We start from the raw sequence: 12,470 nt of genomic DNA, 5'->3' as shown, positions 1-12,470 counted from the left end.
TCGGCTATCATCTGGTTGACGTCATTTTTTCCTTTATTTTTCTTCATTCATTATCAGAGAATCAGTCCAGTTGTAGATGTCATCTCTGAACTCTGTTCTCACATGTCAAGGCGCTTCTTGGAGTGTAAACAATGACCAGCACGTTGATATCTGGGAAATCCATTATCTGTTATCTGGATATTCACTGGCTGTAGTGGAAACCTTAAAATATGAACCGTTGTCGTCATCAGACTGAGAGGTGACGAGTTCCAACTGAATAAAACACAATGAAGAACCTACATTGAAGAATCTCATTGAAAAAAAAGACAACTATCAAGGACACCAATTATTTCTTTATTTCTTAAGAATTGAATGGGATTTATTTTCAATAAGAAACATTTAAAGCAGCCTTTTAAAATGTCTTCTTTTCTTCTTCTTTCGTCATCTTTTTTTATTGATTTGTTAACCTCCATAGGTACCATTAAGAGTCTATTGTAAGAGCTGCTCATGCTTCTCTGAGATGTTTGCAGATAATGAAACTGAATTTATTTTTTTATAAATCACTTTAGTCTCAATATCAGCACAAAAAGTTGGTGTGTAGAGGACAGAAAGTAATATCTTAAGGCTTCTTTTAAGGGTTTTTTTGTACCGTCTTCCTCGATTTATTCTTCTGCTCAACTTCAAACACTTCCCAGTTGCTGCTGAGGAACATAATTTGTGTCAAAAGCAGAGCGGCCACAGTCCTGTCAGCCTGAATAACTCTTCAAGCTCCGCTCTGACCTTTCTCATCAAAACTGCATCTTAGCCCACCAGACTGCTCCTGATGTGATGTTTACTGGTTGATTGCATCATTCTCATTGTCAAGTGCAGCGTTTTCTCTGTATGGTCCACAAAAATCACACTCTCAGGCGCTTTCTTAAAGTGTGAAACCAAAGTTTTTTTGATTTTGGCAGCTTGTGACAAACGATAAATCAGTACGTGAGCTTTTTGACGCTGCATGTCTTTGCACAAGCTTCATCATTTACATATATATGACTCAGCCATTAGCAGCACTTTGAAAGAGAAGGGACGTGTTTTTATTTGTGTTTGTGTCCTCAGCCTGGAGGTGACCCTGCAGAAGCGCAGCGAGGGGCCGATGTGGACGGAGCTGGTGATGGGTGACAAGAGAGGGCAGTACGTGGTGAGCGAAGAGCAAGCTGCTCTCATCCACGAGAGACTGACGTTCCTCACCTCGGAAGACCTGGTAGGTTCCTGCTGAGAACTCAGATACTAATCTTTTTAATCTTTGTCATTATTTTTTTGCAGGCAATTTTAGCATTACAATACAATACAAACACAAAGACACACACTTTAACACTCTCAATGAGAGGTTAAAAATAAAAAGGTCACCTTCAACACATATTGTTTACATAGAATCAGAGTCGATAAACCATTGCATATCACTCACTGGCCCTCATTTATCAAGCGAGCGCAGATCTGAGTATATATTTCGTCTTACGACAGGGTTCACGTGTGATTTATCAAACAATTGTATCTCGCCAATCACATCGTAAAAATGATCGGCTGTTGATAAATGTGGCGGCTCGAAACAAGCGTAATTTAAATACCACGGCCTAATATATACCCGATTCAGAAGGCTCGCCTTCAGAGTTTACGACACCGAAGGGCGCAATACGGCCAAAAAGAGGATTTTTTCACCCCTAAAGCCAGCTTTATTTGCAAAATGCACTGTTACAAATGACAATAGGGGCAATATAGACATAATAAAGACATATGCAGTGACGGAGGTTTATGAAATAAAAGTACACTGAATATTTTACATTTGGAGCACGGACTTAGAAGTTTTCACAGCTTTTTGGTTGAAGGAGGTAAACAATGTTTTAAAGTAAGTTTTAATTCCAAAAGAAGAGGAATTTCTCAGAGGCAGAAAGTGAAACGCTGACGTCCAACAGCTGTATCAGAACAAACTGGTTTTGTTTGGCAGCATAAAAAGTGAAAAAGAAGGAAATCAGTGGTGCTGTCAGCAAAGTAGCGGACCATTAAACACGAGGTTTAAGTAATTACATTGTGATATATAAAGCCTAATAATCTATATAATATCCAAATATTGCTATTATTATGATGGAGATATATTATTCACCTCTTTACATTTACTAATAATGATGTCCTAGTCAGAGGAGCGTGTGGCAGCGCTGAGTGGAAATGTTTCTATTCGGGCAGCACCGCTGGTAAAAGAGGCGCTGACGCTCCGGTGTCGGAGCTGGATAACAGTAAACAGCAGAAGACAACAACATTTAATATCCTCGGCTGGTATTCTGTTTAAAGAATTTCACGATCGCAGGGTGTATTTATTTTTGGATTATGTTTTAATGAAAAATTTTGCTTTATCACCTTAAAAAATCAAAACACCACAGAGTTTGATCAGCTCCAGGCATCGATACCATAATCTAAGGTCAATTCTCCGACTCAGACGTGTGGACTTCACACTGACTCAAATTTGCGTACACAAGCTGAGAGCAGACGTGAGATCTGATCATACCCTCCTCTATGAAAAATTCTCTCCATTTCTCTTATAATTTCAGCCCAATATCTTTGAAGTTTATGACAAGACCAGAAACAATGAGTTAAAGTTCCCACTTCAGTTTTACACTTGAGACACAGAGGGGAGAGCACGGTTGAAGAAATGTCTGCGGTGAGGGGATATATGTGTAAAATCATAAGTTGTGTTGCTCTTGTCCGAGTACAAATTGAAATCTTTTTAGTAAGAGACCAAATGGTATCCCACTTTTCACACAGTAAGTTTAAAGTATTATTCTTAATTAAGGCCTAGAATGATGGGTCCATCTCATTATGAACAGTGGTACTTTCAACTGTAAAATAGCAGTTATATTTTCCATTGTATAGACCTGTTTGATGTTTTGTATCCACTGAGCTTTTGTAGGGGTACTAGGCTGCATCCAGTTAATAGTGATGATTTTTCTTGCAATCATTGCAATATGTAACATGTGGCATTGGTCCTTAGAAAGCAAGTTTTCAGGTAATTTCTCCAATAAGAAAATGAAGGGGCCCATAAGGATATCCATCCTGAAAATGTTGTCCAATTCCTCTTTAATGTCTTATGTCTGTATCACAGAGCAATCCCAGAATATGTGGGTATGGTCCCCCACCATGCCACAGTTTCTCCAGCAAATGTTGGGGGCATTGTTTTTAAACCTTAATACCTTAACCCATTTAAGCTGGGAAAGCATTACCGCATTTCTACCATTAAAACCGGGGGCGATGTTGCATTATTCTACCATTAAAGCCGGGAAAGCGGATACGTCGTTTTGTAGTATTTTAAGTTTTTTCCTCCTATTTTCGGTCTCTTGGCCAATGAAATGCATCAGAATACATGTGGGAGTGTCACAATGCAACTTGTTGATTTTATAAAAAACTTTATTGAAGGTTTGGACAAATAAACTCAATTTCTCATGAAAGCCACAGGTATAAGCTCTCAAATACTTTTTGAATTTCATTTCTAACTGCTACAAAGGCTGAAAAATCTATTATTTAGTAGGCGTTGACACTTCTGCTGAATTTCCAGAAAAACTTCAGGTTTTAGGGGGTTATTTTAAAATCGCCCAGAGGTTTTACAGGCATTTTTTCAGGCGTTTTAGGCCTAATGGGTTAAGAGATGTCCTAAAGAATCTCATTTTCACCTTCCAATCAAATTCTTTCCACATCTGACTTCAGATCCCTTTATGACTTGCTAAACATATATCTTCCCATGTGTAATTATGTCATTGTATTGAGTTCCATATCCCATTCACTTTTAATATGAGAGTTATTGTCTGATGTGTCTTTCATAAGACTCCTATAGATATGTGATACTTAATGCTTTGTCATTATTAAAACAAATATCTTGATGAAGCTGCCTCCAATGCATGAAAAAAACCAAAACTGTTCAAACTGTGCCCATAAATGACCCTCTGAGCCTCAGTGGGTGTGAAAAGCCTGTTTTAGTTTTAAAAATCTCTAAAATTACACCATTTACCACAGACAAATCTGTAAAAACAGGAATTATCGCAGGATTTTCATCTCTCCAATGGGTCTTGAATGCATCATTTGTAAGGAACACTTCTGTCGGTAAAATTAACCAAACCAAAGCTTAAAACAGTGATATTTAAAAGTAAAAGTCATGTTATTTTACATGTATTTATGCCAAAAACTAACCATTTGTACTAAGCATACCCTGTTAATATTTTTTTCCACGAACAAAAAAGACTCCTTGACGGGTTTTTTTTTTTACAGTTTTATCTCACTTGATTTAGTTTTACGATAGACAGGAAGTCTCTTTATCAAAACAGCCTTTTGCATCGTACTGTATATATATCTTTTATATATTAAAAAGACATTTATTATATTATACAATTTTTTGTTGAATATTTGATTGAAATTGCCAATAGGCAAATACATGTTTTGTATCAATGATATTTTAGTAATCATCAAAAAAAGATTTTATTTAATCTAATAATGAATTTATGACTAATTTCCTTGGCAATGTAATGTATGGATGTATGTAACTTCATAAACGAACAAAACAATATAGGGTAACTGTTTCCTTTAACCCCAAATAAATATTAATTTGCTATTTATTTATTATCGGTAACCATATTGTATCACATTTATGTGCTTGTTTGTCAGCTGATCTGTTTTGTACTGACTAAAAAAAAAAAACTAGGTATCACCAGCTGTTAATTAAGATAACTTAATTGGAAGTACACCAATTAAATATCATCTTCAATTTCTCTATATTCAGTGGAACTTTACATAATTATTCCATGGAAACCCATATAGAAATGATAAGGAATTTATCAGGAATTGGACACCCTTAATATTAAGTGTTTTTTCTAAGTGAATTTCTCAATTTCAATATATAGTCAATATGGTTCATGTAGTAGAAACAAAATTGGAAACTGGTTAATTAATTAAAAAAAACAAGATGGAAATGTGTTTTCCTTATCTATCTCTGCAGAGTGAATTAGATATAAATTATGAAAAGAACAATCACTGTATTATCAGAGTCAGAATCAGTAATACTGTATTGATCCCTGGGGGGGAAATTGCTTTTGTTACAGTTGCTGCTCTAAATGACTAAATGTAAATGTAAATGTAGAGATATGTACAAATATGTATTTTATTATGATAAAATAGTCCTGCTAACTGATTTGTAACGGTGCCTGCGATAGATAAATACACCCATAAATACCATTTCTTAGTATAACATCATAAATCTCCACAGTATGTGTTGTTGCACTATTGATAAATGTCTGCCTGAGTCACAGCGCTGTTAAATCAGTCAGCAGTATGTGTTTGATTACTCCAACATAAAAGTTTGATGCAGCAGGGCTCCGGCTCTGCTTCGTGTTCTCAGGAGGGTTTCTCATGACCTCACAGACATTTCTCTTCTAGCTTTTAGCATCCCTCCCTCCACTGAGGCCTCTCGTCTCCGTCCTCTCCCTCTCCAGCCTCTCCTCCTCTGTCTGACGTCTTTTTACACATCGTCACACTCGAGTCTCCAGAGTCGCCTCCGGTCTCATGTTTGCACCGCATTTTTTAGCCACATCCTCTCCTTCTCGCCTTTACCCTTCACGAGTATCATCTGGGTCCACTCACTGCTTTGAGTGCAAATCAATCCTTTTTACATGTTAATAAATGCTAAACAAGTTTAACTGTAGTCTTGTTTTCCTGTTTCTTCTTTTCTTTTAATCCCAGAATGGAAACCCTGACAGGGACAAGCCCCCTTGTAACTCTCAGGAGCTGGAGGACTGTGATGGGTTCCCAGAAGACAGCTCCAGCCTCACACACTTTGACGGAGAATCACTCAAGCCCACTCAGGTGGTGAGTAACACCTCTCTCCTTCACTTGTAAACACTCTGATGCTCCAATCCTTCGAGCCCGAGCCCTCACATTTCACGTTTTTGAGTCATTTCTGACTCCTTACCATCCCTCATTCCCCCTCAAGTACGCTGCTGGCTACCTGATGCTCACTGCCGTTATGAGAGCCAGCTTCTTATTCAGCCCGGCCCCCAGCGGGCGAGCCAGCGCCGGCAGTGCCCCTTTAACAAGCCACTTGACCAAAGAGCCCCACAAAGGCCCAGTAAAGAAGAAGCAGGCTCCTCATTTCCATCAAACCTCCTCATGACTCGAATATCAAAAAGCTGAACCGTTGTAGCTGACGTCTATTTCTATAAATGCTCATTCTGAGAACGTATTCACCAGGGTGCAACATGTCACTTGGCAGGGCTGTCGACTGGTTATTGATCGACGTGACTTTTCAATTACATTACAGCCTCTATAAACAAAGTTTTAAAGCTTCAGGTTTTTCTTTTTGATGTCTATATATTTGCTTTTCTGCCTCCTTTTCTTTTACTACCTTTATCTTCATTAAAAAAACATATCTTCATAAAGCTGCCTCCCATGCATGAAAATACCCAAAACTGAGCGGAGTATTCGTGCCTTTTTTGAACCATTTTGAGTGTAAAAGTGCCAACAAATGAACTCTCTGAGCCCGAGTCAATCAGTGGGTCTGAAAAGCCTGTTTTAGTTTTAAGAATCTTTAAAGACGACACCATGTATCACAGAGAGAAACTGTTAAAACATGAGTTATCGCTTGATTTAGATCTTTCCAATGGTTCTGATATTTAATCAAAATCAAAGTCCCTTTATTATACATGTCCTATGTATGCCAGAAAGTAAACTGTTTGCCCTAGTAAAGAAGAAGCAAGCATGACTTGAATATCAAGAAGCTGAACTTTTGTAGCTGATCTCTTTTTATTATAAAAGCTCATTCTGAGAACGTATTCATCACTTGGCAGGGCTGTCGACTGGTTATAGAGGCTGTAATGTAATTGAAAAGTCACGTCAATAACCAAAGTTTCAAACGAGTGTGAAGCATCAGGTTTTTCTTTTTCATCTCTAGATTCCTCATTCCTCCAATGCATGAAAATACACCAAACTGAGTGACGTAGCCCTGCCTTTTTCGAACCATTTTGAGTGCAAATATGCCCATAAATTAGCCATATTTATGCCAAAAGCGAAACTGTTCGCACTTGTAAAAGGCAGGCTGGTAATTTTCATCAACCCTCCTCATGACTCGAATATCAAGAAGCTGAACCATTGTAGCTGACGTCTGTTTTTATGCTCATTCTGAGAACGTATTCATCACTTGGCAGGCTGTCGACTGGTTATAGAGCGTTTAATGTAAATTAAAAGTCACGTTTCCATCAATAGTCAAAGTTTTAAACAGAGCGTGAAGCATCAGGTTTTTCTTTTTAATGTCTAGATTCTTGCTTTTCTGCCTCCTTTTTTTAAACGTTATGGTCATTAAAACGAATATCTTGATAAAGCTGCCTCACATGCATGAAAAAAGCCCAAACTGAGTGGAGTAGCTCTGCCTTTTTCAAAACATTTTGAGTGTAAAAGTGCCCAGAAATTAATCCTCTGAACCCTGAGAGTTAGACCACTTACCATAAGACGTGTTTCCACTGAGTACTTTTTGAGTACTTTTTTGAGTACTTTCTGAGTACTTTTTGGAAAGTGGCTGAGTGTTGTGGTTCCGCCCACTAGGTGTTCCCCTCGGCCTCTGTGTTGAAATAATAATAATTGTGGTTGTGTCGAGTTCTACTGGCGTCATATCCCGCCTCAACCGTATCCAATCAGCGTCGACTAGTTAGTAGTTGCTAAGATAGCGGCTCAGAAAGTAACTTCCCGAGCAAGCCACACCCATAGTGGCTCACTAGAGGGAAATGTATCTAATGGAAATGTGCCTATAGACAGAAACTGTTAAAACAGATATAATTGCTGGTTTTCCATCTTTCCAATGGTTCTTGAATGCATCATGTGTGAGGAAAAATTCAGTCAGTAAAAGTAGGCAAACCAAAGTTTGAAATTCTGATATTTAATCAAAATCAAAATCAAAGTTATGCCAAAAAAAAAAACTGTTTGCAAGAGTAAAAAAGAAGCAGGCAGGAATTTCCATCAACCCTCCTCATGACTCGAATATCAAGAAGCTGAACCATTGTAGCTGATGTCTGTTTTTATAAATGCTCATTCTGAGAACGTATTCATCACTTGGCAGGCTGTCGACTGGTTATAGAGGCTGTAATGTAATTGAAAAGTCACATCAAAAGCCAAAGTTTTGAGTGTAAAGCATCAGGTTTTCTTTTTGAAGTCTACATTCTTGTTTTTCCGCCTCCTTTTTTTTTTACATTGTTGTTGTTTCCAGGTTTTTCTATTGTTCTTCAGGTCGCAGCTGAGCTTCATAGCGACTCTTTGTGCAGAGGAAGGCGTGGACTTGTTGACCTTTATCGGAGCATATCGTTCCATCTGATAAAAAGCCTTTTATTCATTATCAACGTGTTGAAATAGATATTTTCCTACAATCCTCTGATCAAACTCTTCTGGGTAGCTGCAGTAAGCGTTTGCTTCTTACGCAAAAAGGTCACAGCAGATTTATAAAATCCATTGTTGGCATTTATAATAGTGTTTACAGTCTGTCCTCAGAATAAATACTCCAACAAACAATAATTCTTTATGTTGACAACAGCTGTGTAACTTGTGCACAGAAGTGCTTTGAGATAAAGTTTTCAGTTGACTCAGGTTGAATGAATAATTCAATACTCTGTCCACACTACGTATTTAAATCAATACAATCTCTGTTAATGAAACATTTGATAGTATTGGAAGAACTGAAGCTATGAAAATAGAAATCAGCTCAAGGCTGCACAGATGAAACAACAGGGAGGAAAGTTAACCTGTCAACCTGTGGATGTTACATTATTTTCTACAGGAAGAAAAAACAAAGCTTATTTTATGTGACTTGGACTTTTTTTTTTTTTGCTGTGATATTTGTTGCTTTTTTAAAAACTACTTAAAATTTTAAAATACTTGTATTGTATCAAAGTTTGAAATTCTAGTATCATGAAAACCAGTTAGGAAGAATTTCTTATTATAAAAAATCTCTTATTGCAGTTATTTTTACTTATATTTCAACTCGGTATGATTCACAACATTCAAAGGATTATCATTTCGCATAATTTTTCTTAATATATATAAATGTTCATGGTGTGATATCAAACAAAGACTCTTTTAAGTCTGTTAAATATGATCTCTGCAGCCTGATAACCCAGAATTATATATTTTTTTACACATATTTTACCTTTATCAAAACTTGTGTCTCCTGCAATGTGGATATTTCACAAATCCATTCTGGGATTCTGATAAAAATTCCAATAAATTGTTCAGTATTACTGTCACACTAATGTCATTGCATAATGTGTCAGAGCAGCTTCAGATTTCCATGAGTCATACAGTTGATGGATCCAATTCATTTCGTTGGCCGTACGGCAAGAAAAGTTGAAGATAATCAAACATTATGTAAAAGAATATGTAAGGGCATTAATTTACAGTAGCTCTTAGAGGGCCATTAGCATAGTTCCACGTTTTTTTGCGTGGCAATTTTATATCGATTCATGGCCGCCAAGTATCGATATCAAGCATTTCGGCGGTTGGCTGTCTTTCAGTATTTTTGCCGTTTTTGTTTTTTTCCGGAGGCCGTAGCAGGCTCTCTTTTAGGAATATCCTGGAGATACTGGTATCATATGAAACAAAGCAATAAGCAATAACGCTGCAAAGTTAGACTTTTTTTATGTTTCATTCTAAAAAATTCCGAGCAGTGAAGCTTAAAGTTGAGGAAAGTTTGATAAAATGCTGCAGTTGTTGTCGTCCATACATGTTTGATATTTTGTTGGTCAGTCTGTGGGTTTGACCCTCATTGAGGAGAAATAAAAAAGACTGAAGTGAGATGAATAGACTGAGAATTTTCTCCATTTGACAAAACAATTCCTGATTGGATTAAATTTTCTGAACAAAAAATGCAGTTAAATCTCAATATATTGTATTACAATACTCACCATATCGCAAAATGCTCAAAATCACAATAATATTGTATCGTGACTCAAGTATTGGGATAAAATGGTATCATGGGGCCTCTGTTGATTCACACCTCTAGCAGCTGTGGTCGACATTACCATGACGCCAACAATAACGATATTGGTCAAACTACTGATGCACATTTAAAAAACAAATAGCAGTTGACGAGTTAACTTGTTCATCCTGCTGTTTTGCTCTCAGCATCCAGCTCTGCATTCATTTTCAGGATAAGAGAATTGTGAGAAGAGAAAGTGCTGCTCTTGTTGTGGGATGTGGGAAGTGCAGACGGAGGTGGTCATGGCTAAAGCTGGATGATGTTTGACCTTCTCTCCTCAAGAAGGTGTTTTTTTTAATGTGCTTCCTGTGTGGATGGTGCTGATGATTCAGGACAGCTGGCTTAGCGTTGCATACTGATATATATTGAATAGAATTTCCTGTTTATTTAAGCATTAAGCACTATACTTCTCTCTTTATTCATCGTACGTGTGTTTGCATCTTGTGGGACATTGTCTAGTTTGAGTTAAAATGGCTTTTTGAGTGATTTTCAGAATAAAAGGGAGAAATCCTTGAGGAAGTAGTTGAGGGACTTGTCCTTTACGTCATTAAACAAGAGAATGCAGGTGAACTCAGAAAGACACAATAGTTTTAGCATCCTTTAGGAGAAGGATTCTAAGTGTAAAGAGGCTCCGCAATCGTTTAAGGTTTTTTTTTGCTCAAAAACGGCCATTGTTGATGAAGATGGGAGCCTGCCTCGTCCCTCCATTCATAATGTACGAGGAAAAATCTTGAGAAGCCATTATTTGTCCCCAAGGTGAAATACTCAAGTCACATGTTGCAGCCTCCTTGGAAGAGAAGGTGATCTATTTCAGTCAGAGGAAATAGCTTCACAAATAAGACTGCAAAGGGGTGGAAGATTTCAGGTAAACTTCCAGAAACTTTCGATGGGAAGTTAAGCTGAAGAATTTTGAAAGTATTCCAAATTGGAAACTTTGGTTGGCCATGTTGGAAATGTATGGGAATTAATGGGAAATTGGTGGTAATTTAAACAAACTGTATCATATTCAAACATAAATATGATTAAATTTTGTCACAAGCAGACATCCATGCAAAATATTACAATTAAAAAAACATGACGTCAACAAATTTATTTGTTAGTAGAACTTTATCAAGTTTTATTTATTTTATTGAACAATCAATTATTTCATTGAACAACAAAAACATGAATGTTGAAGTTAAATATTAATCTCCTTCCCTCCTCCAAAAATCCCCAAAAGTCCCATTCAAAATTTTAAAAGAAAAAAATGAATGAAAAGAGCCCCTCTCCCTCCCTCAACATGTAAATTAATTGAACATGTGATGGAGGAATGCACAGTGCATGTAGGGGGCGTGGCCTCGCTAGGGTGCTTGGTCTCACTAGGGGGCGTGGTCTCACTAGGGGGCGTGGTCTCAGCGCCCTGCCTTGTGCTATGTGTATGTGATTGAGGAATAGCATATATTCAAGTGTACTTGCATGAAATCTTGTTGTTTTAGTCAAAATTATGCTAAAATATATTTTCCCCAACTATAATTAACTTTCCTGTTATGGGCCAACCTTAAATTTTGTAAATTACTGGTTTCACATTAATTCCCATGGAAGGTTTTTAAACTATGAAAATTACTGGAATTCCTGGAAATGGACTACGTAAAGTTACATTTTAACATTTTGAATGGGACTGTTTTTATTTTTTTGTTTTGTATGTATGTTTGGATATGATACAGTTTGTTTAAATTACCCCCAATCTCCAGTCAATTCGCACAAATTTCACATAAATTCACCAAAATTTCCATAATTCACATTTTTCAATATTTTCAAAATTCCCCACCTTAACTTGGAAAGTTTCTTGAAATGTACTGGAAATTTTCCACCCCTTTGCAACCCTACTCACAAATGAACAGAAAACATGCATTTATTAAAAAATTCTTAAGGGCTTAAAATTACGTTGTAATGTGACGTGTTAGACCGGAAAACTTGTCAAAAACAAAAAAACGTCCACAGCTGACAACACAGGCTCTAAAATCGTCATTTTGTATGCTTGGGATGTAATATTTCCAGAAGCAGCTGGAACAACCATACTTCTGTATTTTGTAAATGCCATGAGTGAATGTTTTTCTTCTCCAAAAGCAGACATGTAGCGGCTCTATTCAGTTGTGGACATTAGTGTTTGTTCATCACCGACGCTTCTCTTTCAGTTCCTTCTGTTTCATTTGCACAAAATAATTTTTGGTTCCCATCACAAAAACTTTCCCAACAGTCAGAAACGAGCCCTTTCATGGTGTAATGAAAGGCTAATGATGAGTATTGAATGTAAGGTGCAGTGGCTTTATTTCAACACAACCCCTTTAATGTTTCTCCCTCCATTTAGTAACCTATAATAAGCTGGATTGTAATAGTAGCTGTACTGTGTTTGTTCCACATGTGTGTGGACATGTGAGTATATAAATGTGTGTGTGTGTGTGTGTGTGTGTGTGTGTGTGTGTGT

At 37.1% G+C, this 12,470-nt stretch overlaps 1 protein-coding gene across 1 annotated transcript in view; it reads left to right on the top strand.

Moving 5' to 3' along the window:
• Positions 1-12,470, top strand: part of nudcd1 (NudC domain containing 1) — a 79,272-nt gene that overhangs the window by 42,866 nt on the left and 23,936 nt on the right. The window contains exons 7-8 of the mRNA XM_059349929.1: positions 1,078-1,222; positions 5,734-5,859. Of these exons, the coding sequence (XP_059205912.1) occupies positions 1,078-1,222; positions 5,734-5,859 (271 nt within the window). The remainder of the gene's footprint in view (positions 1-1,077; positions 1,223-5,733; positions 5,860-12,470) is intronic.

The sequence above is a fragment of the Centropristis striata genome, chromosome 14, assembly GCF_030273125.1.
Source record: "Centropristis striata isolate RG_2023a ecotype Rhode Island chromosome 14, C.striata_1.0, whole genome shotgun sequence".
Taxonomy (NCBI): Eukaryota; Metazoa; Chordata; class Actinopteri; order Perciformes; family Serranidae; genus Centropristis; species Centropristis striata.
The sequence above is the reverse complement of the archived record's forward strand: the minus strand, read 5'-3'. Positions and strand labels throughout refer to the sequence as shown.